At 43.7% G+C, this 21,476-nt stretch overlaps 1 protein-coding gene across 7 annotated transcripts; it reads right to left on the reverse strand.

Moving 5' to 3' along the window:
- Positions 1–3,363: 3,363 nt before the first annotated feature.
- KIF23 (kinesin family member 23) lies at positions 3,364–21,270 on the reverse strand. Of its 7 annotated transcripts, XM_074837497.1 has the most exons (24): positions 21,161–21,270; positions 20,982–21,051; positions 20,685–20,813; positions 19,185–19,290; positions 17,895–18,031; positions 17,108–17,217; positions 16,353–16,523; positions 15,364–15,405; positions 14,825–14,937; positions 14,555–14,676; positions 13,912–14,014; positions 13,519–13,598; positions 13,309–13,428; positions 12,646–12,805; positions 11,964–12,131; positions 11,574–11,731; positions 11,020–11,193; positions 10,160–10,348; positions 9,482–9,784; positions 7,389–7,619; positions 6,255–6,337; positions 5,900–5,981; positions 5,713–5,783; positions 3,364–4,157 (listed from the first exon to the last, which is right to left on the reverse strand). In XM_074837497.1, the coding sequence occupies exons 1-24, from the start codon at positions 21,169–21,171 to the stop codon at positions 4,142–4,144; spliced, it is 2,949 nt and encodes a 982-aa protein (XP_074693598.1). In that variant the 5' UTR covers positions 21,172–21,270; the 3' UTR covers positions 3,364–4,141. The 7 variants fall into 7 exon arrangements, 6 of the variants coding, with proteins under 6 accessions (XP_074693598.1, XP_074693599.1, XP_074693601.1 ...); XM_074837498.1 differs by lacking the exon at positions 15,364–15,405; XM_074837500.1 differs by lacking the exon at positions 9,482–9,784.
- Between the last annotated feature and the right edge of the window lie 206 nt (positions 21,271–21,476).

Below are 21,476 nucleotides of genomic sequence, written 5' to 3' on the forward strand. Positions count from 1 at the left end.
ATGCCAAGAACATCCAAGCACCACAGGCAACAGAGTCCAGAGCCTTCACCTTTTGCCAGTAGGAAACTCTGACGCTTTGGAACTGGCAGGAAGATCGGGCAGCGTTAGCTGCAGACTTCAGCCCGTTGTGGTAGGAATTTGTTACCTCAAAAGGTAAACACAAATTCAGTTTGGTATTCCTGACAAACGCTAGCTCGCTAAGGAGCTAAAGGACAAGCAAAGTGATCAAGATTCTCTCTGACACCAGGCTTGCTCACAGAGCAGGGTATCCACCACTCGTCAGCTCTCTTCCAGAAAGCAGCAGCTGACTGGAAGTGCTGAAATTTTGTAGGCTTCCAGCTACATGAACCAGCAATCACAGAAACGAGCCTCAGAACAAAGGCACTGAAGAGCTGTTTTCACCAGCAGGCTACAAGCCTTTGCAAAATAGCATGATGCGTTATGCTGGAGCACGGTACGATCCCGCTGGCCGACAGGACTGGCAGAAACAAGAAGGACCTGCAGCAAACCCCGTTTAAATGAAGAAAAGCAATAATCACGTAGCTTGTCGCGCCTTTACATCATACGGGTTGCTTTGTTTCCATGTATAACCGAGTTCTCCTCAGCAACAGGTTCAAACATCCCACCAGGGAGGTGAGGGGGCAGCTGCCTCTCCCAGGCACAGAGCAAACAGATCCTGAGCAAACATTCCTGCTGCTGACAGCGAGACCCCAACGTGCCCTCGGGTTTAGAGCCCCCGCTCTAGAAACCGCCCCAGCCCAATAAATTTGCTCTATTATTGAGCAATAAAAAATTCAGGGCTAGCCCCCCCCTTCTAAAAGCTCGCCTGCTTGAAGCTTGAACTCTGAGTTACTCCACAGGTTACTACCTTCGGGGAAGCGTTAGCTGCTATCAGTGCAAAGCTCAAGGGAAAAATAAAGGAAGGTATAAAGACACTACAAAGAAAAAAAACCCTGAGTTTCCAAAGATGAAAATTTTTCCCCAAAGCCCACTTGCTTCAAAAAGGGTTTTCCATCCTCGCTGACAGCAGACTGGCAGGAGGCAGCTGTGACCGACGTCAAGCGGGTGGCCTCGTGCAGCTCCTTCCCAGAGGAGCCGTGGCACAGGCAGCCCTCCTACTGCGCGCTGCTGTTTGTTTTAACGCTTCCCACTGAATGTCAACGGAGACTAAAGAACGACAAGTACACAGAGATACCCACAATAAATGCCAGACCTTGTTAGCTGAGTAAATTGTGTGCTTAGCTGAGTCTTAGAGGAGTCTTTGCAGAGTAAACACTGCCAGTACTATGCGGGCAAGTAAATATGCGAAGAAGACGCAAATACACCAAGAAGGGCTTCAGAGGAATGTGATCGGGTGGTGCCCAACACAGCTCTGCTGATGGAAAAGCCTTGTTAGACCCAGGCTAGGAAACAGCCTGATGGGCACGCTGAGCTCCTCCCACCATTGCTGCTGTAAGGGTCCCCAATGTCTTCTCCTCCCTCGAGCTACCAGGCTGTAACCTCACCCGCAAAGGGCCCAAGGCCCCATCCAAGTCCCGTTTCTTTCCAAACACAGACCTGGGGCAGCTTGCAAAGCTCCTTCTTGCTCAGTAGGTTCCAATCTTCAGTTCTCTATGGCGCCCATCCTGGGAGGCAATAACAGCATTTGAGTAATTAAAGATGTAACTGGTTAAGACAGGAGGTAGGAGCAGGAGGGTTGTGTTGGCTGCAGAGGCAATGACTAGTCAAGACTTCAAGCTGAGAAGAGGTGCCCAGCCTTCACCCTGCCCCTCAATTCTGCTCAGAGGCACCTGCAGCACAGTTCGCTCCATGACAGACCTCGAGGGCAGTGGAGGCACATGAAAAACAAGTCACCAACTCGAGACAAGTTGTTACCATGCTGCCACCCCCCTCACAGAACCAGCAAGGACAGATCTCCTCCTTAGCAGGGCCTTATCTTTGCGCTTTTGATTAACCCTTATAATAAAGTGGCTACAGCAACAGTTTGTGTTTAACAGCTTTCTCCTCCAAAATAAGGTATTTCCAAGCAAAGCTCTTGCAAAACATTACACTTCAAAACAGAACTAGGCAAGGACTGAGATAAAAACACTTTGGCCGCCTGTCCTTTGCCACCAGCAATATGAAAATCAGCATTTTGAGAGCCAACTCAGACGCTTTTCACATCGTTTTTGGAGTGACCCAAAGCCACATTCTGTAGCTAGATATTTTTCCTTTACAAAGCCCTGAATATCCGTTTCTCATGTCTCCCTCCCCAGGTTTCCCCAGTAACACTTTCAATATGACACACGCCCATGACAGGATGAATCCAAATCAAAGAGAGAACATGTTTGACAGCTTGCACATCATTAATAGTAGATTAATTATTTTAGTGTATGCAAAGGAGGCGATTTAAATGCCAGAAATAGAAGCATGGGCCTTATTTAAGCTTATTTTGTTATTTCTGCTGGCTGCCCTTCCTATCCCTAACCCCCATGGGGTAGCAGCAAAAGGCAGGAAGATGGGTGGCCGAGGGGAGCCCCCTGAGCGGCTCAGGGGTCTCCCAAGACTCGGGGAGGGGGGTGGGAAGGAGGAATTCCCTGCCTCAGGCAGCACAGCGCCTGCCGCCCTGCAGCAGGGCCGCGGGGAGGGACCCAGCGCCAGCCCTGACGGCTATTTCACACCATCTAGTGGCATCAGCTCACCATGCCGCTCCAGCAGCGTGGCCGCTCACCGGGGCTTGGAGGATTTTTTGTTTCCCAGGCCAAGGCAAAAGCCTCTGAAACCATCAAGCGGCACTGCCTGCTCCAGAGTAAGCATGCTCTGCCCCAGGCCTTCTGAGCGTGCTCGAGTCTGCTCTCAGCTAGGCGAACGCTAAGGCTTGCCAGAGCTTTCTGCTCCAGCTGTGGGCCAGGACCTGTGCAAAAGATGGTGTTTCTTTACAATATAAGCCTTTTCATGGACCACCTGAAAAAAAATTGGGTTATACCAGCTACAGGCACCCATACTGGTCCCTTTTTTCCTTAAAAAAAAATTTAAAAGGTATCCCCTAGGCATTATAAAAAAAATGTTTTTTAAACTTAGTCACAAAAGCTTTTTCTTATGCTGGAAAAAGCTCAAAGCTTCAACATCTTTTAACGATGCAGTCAGTCACTCAAAATGAAACCAACTGCCCTCAAAATCAACTGGCAGACACGAAGATAAGCTTGTCCAAAACACTGCCTTGGGATCCAAGTAGACTCCTTGGTTTAAACTTCAGAAGTATCCTAAAAGGTGCATTCATTCACAGCTCCTTGCACAGGACACAGCCAAGATGTTATGGCGCTTACCTTAGTTTCTGTAGCTGAGCATACCCTTAAGTAACAAGAACACAGTTTGTCAGAGTCATTGAATAAAAAAAAGTATTTATTTTAACATATTTGCAGAGCCACACACATAGAGTTGTCACCACATCTGTGAGCAAATTACCTTTTTACCCCATATCTACACATGTAAAACATTTATTTACTTGCACTACAAAATAAAGTAGGTCTGATGTCAAGTCACCATTACTCTTCACATCAGTATTCTTGCTTCGTTACTATGAAGGTTTGAAGATTGAAATGTTTTCACAAGCTGATTTGCATATTAAATAAAAGGTAATTCTTTCAAGAAGAAATCCATATTACCAAGCTGTTGCTAGTTATAATAAAATATGAAATGGCATAGAAACACTCTTAAAGTGCGTTACTGCATCTAAATAAATAGCAGCATTGATGCCTCTTCAAAACAGAGGACCTGACAAGGAAGGGATAGTGACTAGAATAGAAGTATTTTGCACTATAAAAAGAAAAAGCTGAAAAAAATACACAAGGCGAAAGCCTTGTCTCATTAGTCTATAAAGATACAGCTTAATAACAAGGGCTTCATACACACGGGACAGAAGGTGTCCTGCAGCTGCCCAGGGGACACAGCAGCAGAACCCCTCTACACCTACTGAAAATATACACACCACAGACATGCTTCTTTGGGATCACAAGAAATAGCTCCCATTTAACCACTGCCTAGTACAGGCCATTTGAAAAATATAGAGCTTGTAGTGATAACAAAGCAGTTTTTATCGAGTTTATCACTGGCATCAGTCTGATAAAAATCAAGAGCATTCCAACGCAGTAGTATGTTAAGTTCATGGCTTTCTTCGCCTAAAAAAGAAAAAAGCCACAAACAACTTTCAGATTTTACACAGCAGTTTTCCTTAGCAGCAGCAGAATAGGTAAATAGGCTATTGACTGTATACATAAGTCTCACATACCTCCTATGCTAAAAATGCAACAATTAACACAACTATAGAGCTTATTTATCAAGAAACACTTGTATTTTGCTTTTTTTTAGACAGCCGTGAGTGTAAAACAAAGTTTTATTTAAATTATTTAATAAATTAAGATAAATACAAGTTCCAACCCAATACACAGGCAAACTAAACGATTTACTACAATATCACAAGGCTGTAGGAAGGCTGCAAGTAACAGCAGCCACCTTGAGCAGGTCCCAGTTACTAAGAGATGTAATAAAGTGTATGAAAGGCACATATTTGTCATCTTATCTGAAAGGGGGATTACTGATTTCAGACACTCTCCAAAACACCCTTCCACCATAGTTCTAAACTCTCTGGATTCCAAATGCAGTAAGTTTAGCTGATTTTGGCTTCATAGAAACCTCTGTACCTCTCCAGCCCTCTCCTGCCTATAAACATGTCTTGCAAAACTGCAAATTTTCTTCCCCTGAGCTGAACAGGTGACTTCCACAGCACCGCCAGCACCTACAAGAGGCCAAATCTGGATACTGAATTCTGTTCTGCAAGACCTAGTTTAACAAAACTTTCTTATCTGAAGCATATCTTTTGTCAGTGAAGTGTTTTGTTAGATGTGGGTGCTCAGGTGTTGGGTACGAGCCTTACAAACCGCTGGATCATTTGGACTTTTTGCTAAAAATTGGGCCTTCTGCTTTGGTAAGCTTGCATTTATGTGTGCAACCACCACTGATCCCACCACGTTAAAGAGTGATGAGACAGCCCTGAAGAATTCAGACTGTTATCTGTGCACTGGAAGGAGAGGAGCTTCTTCTAGCATGACTAGAGCCCTTGCTTCCTTACAGGTGCCTTGACAATTACACAGCAGGTAGCAGCTGGAATAGGAGCTACATTCAAGTATATCATTAGGTATATCCCACAGTTTCCTCCTCCCTAAACTATACTGAAATGAATACTAAGGTATTTGTAATCTTTTTTAGATTCAGTTTATCTAAAGATATAAAAATGAATCTATTTTACTGCATCAGCACCTGCTAAAGGCTGGGGGTGGGGAGAAGAGGGATAGAGCTTCGTACTTTGTCACTGCCATCCCTAACCCAATGCCACTCTGGACCTGCCAGGCATCCTAGTTCCCAGTTTTTTTTACAGCCAAGAGAGCACAAGATCCAACCTGACATTTTGCTCGCTGCACCAAACACCAGTTTTACCCAGAAGACAAGTTAATAATTCTGCTTAGAGTCCACTACAGATCTACCCTGTCACCAGTTTCCCACACTGACTAGGCCTGCTTATCTTTCAAGAGGTATGCGCCTCAAACCTACAGAAGAAAGGGCAGCAAGGGCAAGGGGGGGGGGGAAAAAAAAAAAAAAAAAAAAAAAGAGTTCTTGCTTCAGATGTACCAAGGAAGACAATGCGACACCCCAGCTACAAAGGGGAAATGCACTTACTTGGGCTGAGCATGATGCTGATACCCAGGTCCAAGAGCCGATCCCGCCCTCATCTCCACGGCCACAGAACACTGAGAAGACACAGAAGGTCAGTCTCTACTGCTCACCCCCACCCAGCCATCAGCACTACCCCAACTCTCAGCCAGATCCAGCACAAGATGGCCCCTTTCTTCCTTTTTTAGCTTACTCTGGTTTCTACATCAGTCCATTCCGAGTCTGCAGCACCCTCGGGTGGGTCAGCATTGGAAGGTGATGATCTTCGCTTTCGACTGAAAGAGGAGTATGGGGAAAAAGAGTTACAAGCCTCACCTAGTTTGGCAGATTCTCACACACAAGAGAATACATTTTATACTTTCTAAATAAATACTTTGCTCTGAGCAGCCTTAAAAGCAGCTATAGTATCTATAAGCCTCTCTGAGTTACTTTTATACAATTTCAAGTTAGATGCAACTTCCTGTTCAATCCTCTGGACCAGAAGCACGCACTGTTGGAGTTACGTATCTCCCACAGCGTCAGAACCTAAAATTAAGACCACAACTCACCCAGTTGGAGATTCTTGCTTCAGAGTTTCAATCTCTGTGAACTGAACAGCCTGTCCACCACCCCTGGTTTTGAAAACATCACCCTGGAAACCAAAAGCAGTTAACAAGGCACGGTCATGAGGTCAGATGGCTACAGCACAGGTTTTCACATGAAAACTTAAGTGCTTACAACAGCCCTTTCCTTGCAGGTTAATAGCCAGCAAGAACATGTGCACAAATACACTCCCCCCCATTATATATCTTCCCTTACGACACACAGGACAGTAAAGAGCGAACACCATCTACCCTGCTGCTCAGGGAGATACCCCCAGAGCAGTCACTGCCACGACAAAGATTTCTGCGTGTGATTAAGTAATGCTGCAGAAATCACATCATGAGCTTAGTTTCATTAGTTCTATCCCACAGCACGAACAGGTTCTGTTGTCAGCTTTGCAAGACTTTGCTTTTGGAACTGTCGCTGGAACCTACAAGGTTATCTTACAGGAGTGAGAGCTTTTTTAAAACTAAAAAAAAGAAAAAAAGCAATATTGGAAGGCCCGTGACTGTAGGAAAAAAGAATCAAAAGCTTCTTGCTACAAATTACAAAGAGCTCTCAATTTGCCTTGGGTGAGTACAGTCAGCGTTCTGGGACACAAGCACTGCAAGTGTTCAAAGCTGAGGCTGTCTCACCAATTTGTTTGGCAGTTGACTACTAGAAATTATGTCCTGGAGCATTTGAGCATCCATCACTGCAGCAAGCTTACTCATACCACTAGTGGAAATCAAATAACATCACTCCGACAAGACTGACTCCACGAGATTAGCTGCAGCCGCCAGTCTAAGGAACTTTCACTACAAATGGATTATTGCATTTTACTAGAGGAAAAAAAAACTTAATTACTTTCAAGGAAAACGGTGACTGAGATAAACAAGCTTGTAACGGTTTGTATGAAGTAATGACAAAGTTCAGGAAAAGTATTTTCAGACTCTAAAAAGCTCCCTCGAATCCAACTGCATAAGTTTCAAATTTAATCTCTTAGCAGACCAAGTCAAACGTACCCTTTCGCTAGCCAGCACGCCCGCAGCACAAGCACACAGCCAGAAATAGGTTCTGACAGGGTTATCACAAGTTTACAACGAAGGCGTTTGCTTTACCTTAATGAGTTTCGTTTCAATCTCCCCATCAGAGGCTAGCTCCTGGTGCGTCAGCATATACTTGTCACACTTAGCTAGTGCCTTTTCGCTTGCGGCCGCTACCGTGATGGCGTGGGGGACGTGCGGCTGCATGACTGTCTCAGTGGGCAGGTTAGAAGGTGGTTTGTGATCCACCCACCTCTCCCCAGCTGAGCGTGACCGTCGGTGTCTAAGGCGAACCGGAGGCGCGTTCTGATCAGAGCGGAAGAGAATCAGGAGAAATCAGCACACAGTAAATCTCTCAGAGGGTATCATTAGCAGAAGTGAACTTTGCCGGTCTGGTTAAGATGTGTTTGTACGAAGCTCAAAACGTCAGTTCCTAAAGCGCTTCCAGAGCGCATCCCGAAAGGCACCATTACCAGGAGCCTTGCATAAAATTATTAATGAATTATTTGCGTGCCAATTCCTGTTTCTTGTAAATTTTAGTTAAGTGTTATCCAATCTGTTGCATTCCCCACCTAGAAAAGTTTCCTCAAGGAGGATTTCTTTGTTGAGTAATCCTCCTCCCACGTTTCCAAATCAAAACAGATTGCTGCAAACATATTAACCAACCAGAAAGATAAATTTATGTTTCCATAGATGCATTCATGAACCAAACCACATTTTTTGAGGTAGCAAAGCAAGCAGACTGAGTATGGATTTCCAACACCTCTAAAGGGTACAAGGCCTCATAACACATCTGAGTAGCTAGCACAGAGGAAGCTAGTGCTATCACTTCTGAACCCAGCTGTTGGAAATCCACAAGAAATCATTCAGGTTCATGTGGTTTTTTATTATGAACATGAACATTATTGCCAGTTGCTCAGGAAAATCAGAATATTCTGGAAACTTGTTTAAAAACCTGGGTCTCTTCAAGACCTTTGGGCTTTTGGAAGAGTATTTGTAGACTCTCTTTGTTCCACTGACGCACTAATTTTAGAGGCCTCTGAATCATGGTGAGGTTACATAACCCAGGCCCATGAACGCAAAGCCCATCCACTGTATTTTCAGGCAAAAGGCATCAATCAGGATTTCTCTGACCAACAGACACGTGACTGGCTGTACCCTTTACAGATAAACCTCTTACACAAGTCTAAAGCACCTCTTAAAAATTAAACATATAGAGGGAAATGGGGCTTTCAGCAAAAATCTTCCATTAAAATAAAAGAAAGAATTTCAACACTTTCTTCTCCCCCTTTTGGTGGGCAGGTACTTATTTCTGTTGATGGTTTTTTGAAACAATTCTGCCAAGGTGCCTTAGAAGTTACGTTCTAAGGAGAAGGCGTGCTACTACTGGCCACATTTTACTGTGGCAGAGACCACATCCCTTACTCTGCTGACCGTGGCTCATCTATTAAGCATGTCGCTGACTTCAGAGGTGACAAAAATTTTGAGAACACTCTCAAAAAATGACCCATACCCTGATAAACTTCCTTCCTCTCCAGAAGCTCTCTCAAGAGGCCGGGGTTATAGAATTCTCTCCGATTTACCTGAGCCACTGCGACAGCGCTATAACGTGACAGACACCACCGATACAAGCATTTGCACGCATCAGTTCAGTGAAAAAAAAAGTCTCCCACCTGTAGGCAAAGCCCCCAGCTTTAATGCAGATGTGAAAATTAGGGAAGACTATTCTAAGAGAGTTAAAGTCAAGCCACACAAGCGAGATTTCCAGCAGATATTTGCAGACGTGGCTCACAAAACCACCTTTTAAGCTGCCCAGACAGACTATGGTACATTGCAGGCTGCAAGATAGATTTGAGGAGACAGACACAAGTTAAAACACAAGGACATTCACAGCTAGAGAAAGAGTCTAGCTAGTTCAGAGGTCGTTACAAGTGCTATCTACACGCCAGCAAGAAATACACACGCTGCTTTTAAGGAGTTTCTAAATGTCAAGAAGTCAGAGAATGAACAGCGAGACTCAATTTGGACACAGTACTGTCCTACAAGAAACACATTTTGGGGCAAACTCCAATCTATGTTAGGTGTGCTCAGTGTAAGAGAAGTCGTAATGAGCTTTTGAGCCAGACTAAGCAACACTACGTTTAGCTTTTGACAGGAGCAGCACTAACCCTGCAGCATTGATCCTCTTCTATTTCTAGCTCATCTCTACGCTTGGAAACCTCAACGACTCCAGTCCAGCACATCCCTCGCCTTCTGTCTGAGGTGTTACAGCCTCTACTTTGTCCTGGTTCTTGTTGTCTACTCCTTGCATTAGGAGTGCCACTGGTAGGCTTGTGCGAAGGGGTTTTCTGCTCCCATTCCATAACACAGGATGCCACAGAAATGCTGCTACAAGAATTAGAACGTCTGTGCCCCTGCGGGTTGCTCGCAAGCTGCTGGCTGTTAGGGACCTGAGTAAAGTTACTAGAAGGCTAGAGAGAACGGGAAAGAAGTTAGTGAACACACAGAACTGTCAATTCATAAGGCAATAAAACAACGAATACTGACAATGTGCAGAGTGCCAATTCAGCTATTCAAGCTCATGGTTTTGGAGAGGTATTGTGTTGCAGTGACGGCATTAAGGATCAGGTATTCTTCCAATACAAGTAGCGTTAGAAGGTAGGAGCATGAAAAAAGAGCACTGATAAATACAACTGGAGACAAAGATTTCAAAGCAAGTTTAAGTTATCCAAATTCTGTGCTTGGGAACTATTTTCTAGCCACTAAAACAGACGTGGCCCACACTTTAATTCCTTCTTATAAATGTGCTTTTCCTTATATCAAGAAGCGTTTTAGAGGCAACTTACAGGTACTGGTGGAGGAGACACTGATCTCTGAACAGGCTTCTCTCGGTCTCTCTCTCGTGAAGGCCTCTCTGGCTTCTCTGACTTTTCATTTTTTGGTTCAGTAACAATGGCCTTCAGTTGCTTCAGTTTTTCATCTTTCACCCAAAGTTTGTTCTGCATCTCCAGCTGCTTTGCTGCTACACGACGCTCCTAGAGACAAGCGAGGAAGCATGAAGCACCTCACACAAAAGCACAAGTAGTTGTGCTGAGAGTTTGAAGGGAATTACATATCCACATGGAATGAAAGTCTTCCCTACTGAGATACAAGCTATTGGAAATAATGACATATGGAGCTAAAGAAAGACTTTCCAGATTATGAATCAGCACCATGTTCAATGCCATCATCATTTTGCTTCCTGAATTATGACAAATGGGAGCACGTCAAACTGTAGTTCTATCAAGGGTCCTGCAATAGTAACAGTTAATCCTTCAGATTTCCTTTCCTTATTGCTTGTCAAGTGCAGAGCTGAGCAAGATATTACATGAGAAAAAGCGGAAAAGCCTGACATCAGGCTTCTACTGACAACCAACAGAACAAGAGAACCACTCCTCAGAGTGCCCCAAACCCAAAAGGACAAATTCTAGATATTGAAATGAAGTGACACAGTGTTTAAGAGAGCTGCTCCAAAATTCCTTGAGGAATTTATCTTATCATACCATATTTATAAAAGTTCAAAAAGTCTCTGTTCAAGTCCATAAAGCCAAGCACATCTCCATTCTTAATGCTACCACCATATAAAAATCCCCCACAAAAACAAACCCCCAGCTCCCCCCAGCATTGCTCCGCTACATATGTCCAATAAATAGGGCACTGTACTTACACACTCCTTCTCCCATTTCATGGTTGTTTCTGCCACCATGCCTTGCAACCGTGCCTCCAACCTACGCTTGTCAGAAGCCTGACGTTGCAACTTCTGGCTCTTGTTTTCTAGTTCTTGCTGAAGATTACGCTTGTCTTCTTCATAAATTACTGCAGTTTTCTCTAAAATGTCAATCTGGAGGAAGAGAGGAAGGACTGGGCTATGCTTCTTAGAAGCACAACCCTCTAAGCCCCTAATTGCTAGTTATATTTGATTGTTAGCATCTACTAGATTATATTAGCTGTTGTACAAATACTCAGAGAAACAGTCCACACTCCAAAAAAGTTTCAGAGACTTTACAACTTTCTTATAAGTTGCCCATCTTAACATATTTAGAAAAACCTCACCTCATAAGAAAGCAAAAAAGCTAAAAGTGTTCAAAGTTCCTCACAAAATAACTTTTAATCTTGTTTCTAACATCCACCTCGCAAGCAACTTCTGATATCAAGAAGCTTGCCAAATGGTACGTAGAAAATGCATCTTGTGCTTAGCTTTAGACAATGAAAAAAACTGACCTTGAATTCCAAAGTTTTAATTTTCTTCTCCAGGCGTTCTAGCTCCATTTTCTGTCCTGATATTGTTTTCTCTTTTTCGGACAGTTTTCCTTGAATATAGTTTTCCTTGGATATAACACTGGAGTCAAATTCTTGCAGCATTGTTTTAAATGCAAGCACTGCAAGAGAATCAATATATTTTTATCTTCTCACCATATCTCCATAATATCAAAAGCAGGTCTGTTTTCCTCCTACCAATTTAACACTACCAGCTATTTCATTACCTTGAAAAAGGTTTTTTAAACAATCAATCTAGACCAGATACTTATTTCATGTTGGTACAGAAGAGATCCCTTAAGTAGCAATAAGGGCGCCAAAAATCTAGTTCCACATCGATGTTCAAATTCTTACCGTTTTTGGCAAACTCCTCTGACAACATTTGTCGTAGTTTATGGCGTTTTTCCAGGACTTCAATAAGCTTTGGAAGTGTTTGATCATCATTAACATCCAATAGCTCACATGAAGGCAGTGGAGGAAAGTTCTGCAAAAACATTTCTGAAACAGATTGCTCTTCTGTTTCTGCAAGATTTAAAGCCAAGAAAGTCTGTCAGCAAGCTACAGAACAGGAAAAATTCCATTTGACAATGCACAGCCACAGATCATTCATTCCACAGTACATGAAGCAGACAGAACTTAAGAATAATTAATGAGAACTAGAAGTTTTCAGAAGAGATGACAGTGTGGAGAGAAGATTAAATGTGACATTCTCGATTCATTGCTTTATCATACCTCCAGGCAACTTTTGATTTCTAAAGTAGGCCCTAAGCATACAAAAACATCAAAGTACCCTCCTCAGCACAATTTCCTTTCAGGAGCTGCAATAATGAGACCATGAATTCAACTCATCACCAGTAACAAAGAATTATTTTGTGACTTGCACAGTAACTGGGTTTAGCACTGCAGGATGAAGAGAGCAGCACCTATTGCAGACAGTTCAGTGAAGTTCCTTCTGCACTTTCACGGCTCAAATAGTTTGTTCTAAAATAGCCTTCAGCTCCTAACAGTAGAAACTACCTGACGTTCTAGCTTTTACCTCCATTTATTGGGCCACCCCGCATCTCCAGCCTCCGCGAGAGCTCCTCTCTGAAGGCCTGGTTCCGGAGGCGCCGTCCCGGTGTCAGGCCGCAGAGCGGTCTGTCCACAGGTCTCGCGACTTCAACCTCCTGGGTCATCTCTGCAAAGCGCATGACTTGCTACAAAAGAACAAAACCAAGCTTAGCAACAAAACTAACCAATGTAAGTTCGAAAGGGATATTTTAAGGTCAATAGAAGTATTAGAGGAGACATTATCAAGCTATAATCTCAAGTAGATCCCAGCTAGCTAGCGTGTGCTTCTGAAGCGATCCAGAAACCTTCAGAAACGCCTTCCCGACCGCAGCCCCCAAGGAACGACTGTGCAGCCAGCTGAAGTTTTTGCAAGTACCATCATAGTAGGGATTAAGCACCTAAACACGGTTATTTGGACTTCTGTAGATAAGAGAAATATTTCCTATTTTACAAGCAAATAGCGGTTCTCATTTTTAAGAGGAAAAATAAGACTTCGAGGGCATATTTGCCCTGCAATATTATATTTGATTACCTGAAGTGCCCAAACAACAAAAAATATTATTTCTCTCATCTACCAAACAAGTACAAGAATTCAGTGATAAACATGAAAGAAGAGTAGAAGGGGAGGCAAGATCTGCAAGGAAGTTACCAAGCTTTCCTCGTAGTCCTCAGCTTTAGGATTAACACACACAATCATACGCACTTTTCCTTCACCATCAAAATAGTTCTTGAAGAGATGAGTCAGTTTGGAATCTCTGTACGGAACCATCTTAAAATAAAGGACATGAAAGATCTAGTAAGCTTTCATTACACCAAATCATCATCAGATCAAAAGATAATTAGATAATGGGTGGCATACCTTATTTGTTCCATACATCTGGTTTTCCCGCAGAATTTCAATACATGTTCTTAATGTCATTAGTGACTGATTAATATTACCTTAAAAAAGAAAACACAAAACTCTAAGCAGCCATTTGGATCGTGTTCCCAAATTATTTAGCAGTTTACTTAGGAATAAATTGCCTGGACCTAAGTTATATTTGTTACAGATAACTGCTATAATTAACTGAAGTTTCAGAATAAGTGCTAGGAAGACCTTCTGGTTTCCAGACTGGAGGATTTGAGGTCGTCAAATCAGAACATCATAACAGAACACTTCAAACCTTCCCATGATGTCTTTACTAGGAGACAAGACTAACACGAGCATAAATTGGCACCTAAAATTACCAGACTGTCCGAAGCTGGTACATACCTGCTTCTCGCAGCCTGTTCCCTTCAGCTTTTGTTCTATTAGTCCTTTCACTTCCAGCCAGATCAACTAAAGACAGCTGGCTTAAAGTGATCTGTTCTTTCTCCTATTAAAGAAAACAAAATTACACTAGGTTGATGATTAGCTCTATATTCCTTCTAACAGGGTGGGGGGAACACCCCACGCCCCCAAACCTAAACCAGCATGCACACTTAAAAAGAATGTGTTGCGCCTTTAAAGTCTGAGGGTGTTTTACAGCCCTTAGTGCAAGCAGCTGTGCACCACTACCTTTTCTTGTGAAAAAGTTCAGCAGAGCCCTTCTGTCTCAGGCCACAAGATAGATATAACCACCGTGCTCATTCAAATCCTCAAAGTTTTAGATTAAGGTTTTGTTCAAAAGAAGCAGAAGTAAAAAACAAAGGAATAACCAGCTTCGTGCTCCATTTTAACGCTCTACTTTCATTACAAAAAGGAGACAAATTCTGTCAAAGACTCAAAATTTAATTTTAATTTCCTTCAAAATGGAATTGCTACCGCTCAAGACACAGTAACTGTTTTGGTAGGCCACGCTCCAAGGTTCACCACCTTTTCTAACACTCTATTCACACCCTGCAGTTCTCCTTTAGGAGCCCGCCCCGGAATTCACCTGCAGCACGTTATCTCCATCTGCATCCAGGGGGGCCTGAGCCAACTTGATAATAAAGACACTGTGAGAGCGACTGGATTCTCGGTTCAGCTGAGTGTTTGCAATGCGCCTCTTCTTTTGACCTGTTTAGAAGAACAAAAACAATCCCTCCAAAAACCTCTTTCATTTAACAGACTCACCACCTGGCAAAGCCAATTCTGTGTTCAGCATGATAGTGTAAAGGCTGACACATCTGTACTGAATTTACAAAGTTATATTTTAAAGATTTACCTCTCCAAAACACTTCAAAAGCTTCTTCTGTAGATTTCACCTCTACTTCTGTGCATCCTGTGACATACATGTTGTGATTCTGGTCCTCACGAAGGATTTTGGATTGTGGAGGTCTTAAGAACAGGGAGGAAATAAAACAAAAAACCACTAAATTTGAGTGGAGTTTTATGTACAATGCACTGTCATGCAAATTCTCTTTTGTTTAACTACAAAATTCAGACTGAATATGTCAATTATCCATACAGCAGATGGAAGAGGAAATACAAGTACATGGACACACATTCAGCCAAGATTAGTTACACTTCAGCTACTGCTTTAATTTAGAAGCTACGTTTAATTGCAATTCTTACTGAAAATCATGGGTTTGGATGGCAGCTATTGTTTTTCTACATGCATACAGAAGCAAGATGGCTTCAACAGCATTCTATATTCGCTAGTAAAGCAAGAAGAGATAGGGAGTCAGTCTGAGTTTATTTTCTGCTTCTACTAAAAGAAAATTTCACTTTCCAGTATTGGGAATAATATGCGTATGCACATACATAAAGTCACCATTTCGCACAGGAGTGTTGCAATTGTTCCACCTAGCAAAAAAACAGGGTTAAAAAAATATTAAGTCATTCAGCTTGTGTCTAAAAATCTTTCCACATATAATACACTGTAGCTTCCATAAACAGAAATAATCCAAAATTCTTTGTAGGCTGATTTTTGGACATAAGCACAATACTAACCAAATTATTTTATTCTTCTTTAAAAAGCATTCGCAGACACTCAAACCCTTTTCAAATCAGTACCCTGGAGACAGCTCTTGCTGTTTCAGAGACATAGCATGTTTTGCTCTAGTTAGCCTTTGTTAATCAGCCAACTCTTTAATTAACACATGTACCGATGGACAAGCATAGGGTTTTCTTTAATGGATTTCAAATTTTTTAAAAAAATTATTCAATGTTTAATTTGCAGACTGTTTTTTCTGACAGTCTCAAGACTTACTCATTGTAGACATCAGCTAAGTACCCTTCTTTCCAAAAAATACCCAGAATTTCATTTATGAGACAATTAGTTTCTGTTTTTATGAAAATTACTGACATCAAGTCAAATAATATGCAAACTTGCACTAACTGTAAAGCAACTTTTGCCCAATACACTGTTTCCAGGGAAAAATGTGTCAGCCACTGAAGGGCTGACTTCAAGCTGCAGTCTCCTGCTAGGAACTGTCCTCACAGAACAGCGTGAACAGACTTAAATCCCAGTGGGATACAACACACTGCCTAACAAATTAAATATTTGCTTATTAATCCCCCATTATAATGAGGAAGGGAGCACCAAGTCTTAGCAGCAACAGAACAACTATCAGTACTCGGCACACAAACACTATTGTCTGGACTCCTTTGCCATCACCTTTTTCTCACGATTTTTTTCAAGTGATTCCCATGAATTGAGCTAGACTCGCCAAGACTGCAGCTACAAAGACATATTGTAGTTCTCAGAGAAGCATAATTGAAGTAGGAGTAATAGTTTTCATAAAACTAACTTTGGTTTTATAGGCTCAAAGGGAGCTTCCTCCAAGAGGTCATATATGTAGTTGTTGTAGATCTCAATATAGGAGACAAAGACACCGTAGACATTATCTTCATCAACTTCTTCCACTTTGCAGTGATCTTGCACATTGATCATATCAGCAAATTCTGGATCTATTTGTCGCCTGTTGAACAGACAATAAGGGATTGTAGTGGAGTATCCACAGCCAGCTAACATGTCAGACAGCGACTCTACAGTTAACCAGCAAATCTACTGACAGGGAGCGTGATCTGAGTACGGGAGTGCTCACACTAGCAGCTACTGACAACACACCCAGTCACATTAGATTAAAAAAAGCACTCTGAAAAGTTTTAAGCACATAAACTTTCACCCGACACTGCTGTACTCAGCTGCAGGAAGAAATGCCTCACAAAATTCCCAGTCAACATTTCTATCCTCCATTCAGCAATCTCAATGTTTTGCAAGATATCCCCAAGTTTAACTTGACGGTATTCCTACCCAGCAAAGTCACAGCATTTGACTGGTTAATGGTGAAAATAGACTTCTGTTGCCTGATTCTAAGTCTTCTAATCAAAATACTTAATTATGCAATTGCTCAAACCACATAAAATATATTAACTTTCCATTAGTATTTTTCTTTCATTTTTTCAAGTGAAGGATAAAGAGACCAAGGTAAGTCAAAACCACAAGAACAGAGTAACATTTCCATTAACTGAATTCATTCTGCGTGTTACAATAGTTACTTACTTGCCAGATGGAGTTTTTGGAACAGGCATGGCATCTCTTTTCTGGCGCTCTAATAGAGCATCTACTTCACACTGAACATCCACACCGTTCTTGTCATCAAGCTTAAAAACCTGAGCAATGAGTATGTTTAGACAATATAATGACAAACACTAGAGAACATAAGGCGTTGGCCAGCAAAACAAATTATTTGATCAAGCTGTCTAGCAACCAGCAAATACCATGCCCCTCACTAACACTCGATCTGCTTGCTAATGAGAAGTAGATTTGACAGAAAACAGATATTTCTAAAATAGCTATATTTCATAAAAGCTCCCAAGCTAGCATGATAACAAGGAAAAGATTTCCAGTATTATTTCAAATATATTTAGATACCAAAAAATCCAGAGATGCTTGACCACAAGAAAAGCCTCACATCGCGTCCTATATTACTTTAGATATAGTTTCCTGTGGCTTTTGTATCTTGTGGCAGGGTTTCATTCCACAACGCAGAAAGCTTCCTCTTTCCTTTTTTACTGTTTTAAAGAAGTTAATTAAAGAATGAGCGACAATTATAGGAATAGCCAGACCATACATCTTGTGCCTGTGCCTGTGCTAGCTACTACACCTCCCTCCTTGGCCCTGCTCTTCAGACCTCATGGGAATGAGGGGTTTTTTGGCTGGTTTTCTTATTAAAGTGCTCCAGTCATGTGTCTAGACAGGATATACACACTTTGAACAGAACATTTTCTCTAGAGTTTTTAGGCTGTTACAAGCAGCGACATGAAGAATTCAGTGCCAAACTACTCACAAATCGCTTGGCCTGGAATGGGCCTATGCTGTTGAAGATCATATCCAAACACCGTGGGAGAAGTCCTCCATCACCTGGAGATCCTGTCATGGTGTGTGTTTTCCCGCTTCCGGTCACACCATAGGTAAAAAGAAGACCTAGGAGGGACAGGAAAGTTATGTAATGCTTGTAAGTTACACTTGCTGTCCCAAAAACCAGCTCAGTTCTAATCACAGGCCCTGCCTTTCCCAGGGCAAATGTATTCAGAAAGAATAATAACTCCTTTTGAACAGTTAACTGTAAACTATTCCAGCCCATCAAAAGCCACTGTCAAAACTAGAAGGGCAACAAAGCTGGTGCAGGGTCTGGAACACAGGTCTGATGGGGAGCGGCTGAGGGAACTGGGGGGGTTTAGTCTGGAGAAGAGGAGGCTGAGGGGAGACCTCATCGCCCTCTACAACTCCCTGAAAGAAGGGTGCAGAGAGGGGGGGATGAGTCTCTTGAGCCAAGGAACAAGCGCCAGGACAAGAGGGAATGGCCTCAAGCTGCGCCAGGGCAGGGTTAGACTGGCTCTTAGGAAGTATTTCTTTCCAGAAGGGGGTGTTGGGCGTTGGAATGGGCTGCCCAGGGCAGGGCTGGAGTCCCCATCCCTGGAGGGGTTTAAGAGTCGGGTTGACCCAGCGCTGAGGGATCTGGTGGAGTTGAGAACGGTCAGTGTGAGGTTAATGGTTGGACTGGATGATCTTCAAGGGCTTTTCCAACTGAGATGATTCTGTGAACTAGTGTTTACATCTCTCACTGCCAGCCACTTCACCTACAGCTGACAGGAGCTACCATCCCCCTGGAGAAGGGTGCATTTGGAAGCCAAAACAGAAGGAAGTCACTAAGTCTCAGGGGCAGAGGTCTGAGTTGTTATGCTGGTTACTGAGGGGTCTGACATAAGCCAGATACTTCAAGGACCAGCACCGTGATATCAAACCATGTCCAGGAGATCAAGCCCTACAAACTGCTTTCTGTGGTCAATCTTTAGGTGGATAAGTCATGCCTTTCCACAGGAAAAAAAAGCTTCTCCAGTTAATGGTGTACAAAAAAATTAGACCTTGACACATGTAACATGCAGGTCATAACAAAGGCCAGTAGTTAGAAGGGATGAAAGGCAGGAACAGCTTCCAAGGTTGTTGGAACAGCTGCTCTCATTGCACACAAGGTACGCATGGTTTTACCCAGACAAGCTAAGAAACCTTGAGACATGTAACAAGAAACTGCATGGTAGGTGTACAGAAAAGAGGGAGAGAAAAAGTACTCGTTTACCATTTTTCCCACGAATGAGGTCTTCTACTAGAGGTTTAGCCACCACGTCAAAAAGCTCCTTCTGAACAACAAGGGTGCCAAACACTTCTTTAAAAGAATACTGCGTCTGAAGAAAAAAAGATATACCATTCTAAACCTTGAGTTTCCCTGTCCAGAAGTTCCTTGCTTCAGAACTTACTCTGGTAAGATGGTGGAAAGCAGCTCTAAGATTCTACTTCAGGATTACACCAGTGTTTGAACATGGGCACTTGCCCCAGTGTAACTATTCTAAGAACAAGATTTGCACAATGAAGAGCAGTGACTGTCTCATTTTTGCAGAGCTTAAGTCCAGAAATAACCAGAAGGATCACAAAGCCTGGCATCCCAGCGACTAGAGAATCTCACAATTTACAGCTTCAAGCTCAAATTTCTGTTTGAGCTCCCACCATAATCTACCCAAGCACTGAGCAAAGGAGCACCCACAACGGCCAAAGTTGTTCCAGCATTTAATCATTTTGTTTTAAGCTTGTGTCTTTTTCCCAGTCTAGACTCATTCTCCAGTCACAGGTTTTCAGTACACTGTTGTTGTTGATTCTGGTCACTTTTCAAAACACCTGGTTAGGTAAATATTTAACCTTTAAGTTTTTGAGCAAAAGTTTGTTTACCAAAATCTTAATTAATCTTTGCCTATTTTATTTAAGCCTTTAAAGAGCACTTTATGTACTTCCTATAAGAATTTCCCATACTAAAATTGGAAACAAAGTATTCTACACCCCAATTAACTTTTTTTTTTCCTTAGAAACAGCATGACCTTGTCTCATTTTGAGTTACACCACTGTATTGGGAACCTGCACTTAACTGTTTCACTATGAAATCATAGTCAGTGCTACAAAACTCTGGCTCCTTGTTCTGTACACCTGATCTAAACTCTCCTTTTCCAGAAAACATTTGTATTGATCAAGTAACAATGTGAACTGCTCTGTGACCTGCTATCTACTTTTCTGCACTTCAGGACATTTCACCACTTTGTGTACATAATCTACAGCTTCACCCCTGCCCTCCCTATTCTATAAATAAGGAAACGTGGCTTTACATCCAACTTAAGTTTGGGATGAATCAACCGTTAATACACTTGTGTCTGGTTTAGCTTAAAGCTGGTTTCTTTCAATTCCTACATGAAAAAGTCCTTCAAGCAGTCTAAATATTTACCTGCTTTGCTTTTGTTCCTTTTACCCTCCTCCTCCACCCTACAGAAGCAACCTTTTTGTATATAGAGAATATATTTAATGGCTAAGGAAATGGTGCATTTTTGCTCTAGATGGTTTTCTGGGTTTGAGAACTCGCTTTTCTAAAAGCACAAGCTGCCGACTTGCATGCTGCACGCCACACCGCAAACCAACGGAAAACATCAACAGCCAGGAAAAGGACCTCGGCCCCCAATACCAGGCAGCCCCTTCAGCCCAGCACAGCCCCAAGGCGGAGGGCAAAGGCGCGGATCTGCCGCCCCCTGCAAGCCGTTACCTCCCGGTACTCCCCGTTGCGGAATATCCTGTATCCCTCAGGCGGGTGGATCTGCACCGTGGTCTCGTTGATCACCTCGATGCAGCACTCCTGGTCCGGCCGGCTGAGCGGCCGCACCCTGCAGTACACCTGGGGAGGGTGGGGGGACACACACAGGGCCCGTCAGCCCTCAGAGCAGCCCCGAAGGGAGGCAACGGGCCCGGGCCCGGGCCCGGGCCCGGGCCCAGCCCCACCGGGCCCCCTCCCCCCCCGGTGCCTCCCGCCCACCTCGGCCGGGCCTGGCGGCCCCGCACTCACCCCCACGGGATCCTTCAGGCTGGGGTTGGACGGTTTCTTCAGCGCCGGCCTCCGCGGCGTCTTGGCCCTACTGCGAGGAGGAGGAGGAGGCGTGAGGGGCGGCCCCGCAACACCGGCCCAGGCGGGCCCAGGCGCAGGCGGACCCCGCGGCCGGATCAGGGGGTTGGGGAGTGACTTACGCCGCCTTCATGTCGCGGGAAGGCCGCAGCAGGCGGAGCTGACCTGTCGCGATCGAGGCAGTCGCAGTCACCACCGCCGGGGGCTTCGCGCTGTCTCCAACCGGCGGCCCCGCGCGCTCGCTTGAGATTCAAATCGAACCAATCAGCGCCCGCGGCCCCGCACGCGTCACCGCGCAGCGCGTGCGCCTTACGTAACCGCGACACCGCCCGCTAACCGCCCCCCCCCGGGCACGTGGCGGGGGGGGGCCGCGAGCGTTGCCATGGCGACGTTACGGGCGCGGCCTGGAGCCGCGGGCGCCCCCTGCTGGGCCCGGTG

Source organism: Strix aluco, chromosome 12 (genome assembly GCF_031877795.1).
Source record: "Strix aluco isolate bStrAlu1 chromosome 12, bStrAlu1.hap1, whole genome shotgun sequence".
In the NCBI taxonomy this organism is placed as follows: Eukaryota; Metazoa; Chordata; class Aves; order Strigiformes; family Strigidae; genus Strix; species Strix aluco.

Coding starts and splice junctions, on each gene's coding strand:
- KIF23 (XM_074837497.1), bottom strand. Junction 17,218..17,894: donor CATTCCAGGCCAAGCGATTT/GTGAGTAGTTTG, acceptor CTCATTGCTCAG/GTTTTTAAGCTTGATGACAA. Junction 13,429..13,518: donor AGATGTATGGAACAAATAAG/GTATGCCACCCA, acceptor CTTTATTTTAAG/ATGGTTCCGTACAGAGATTC.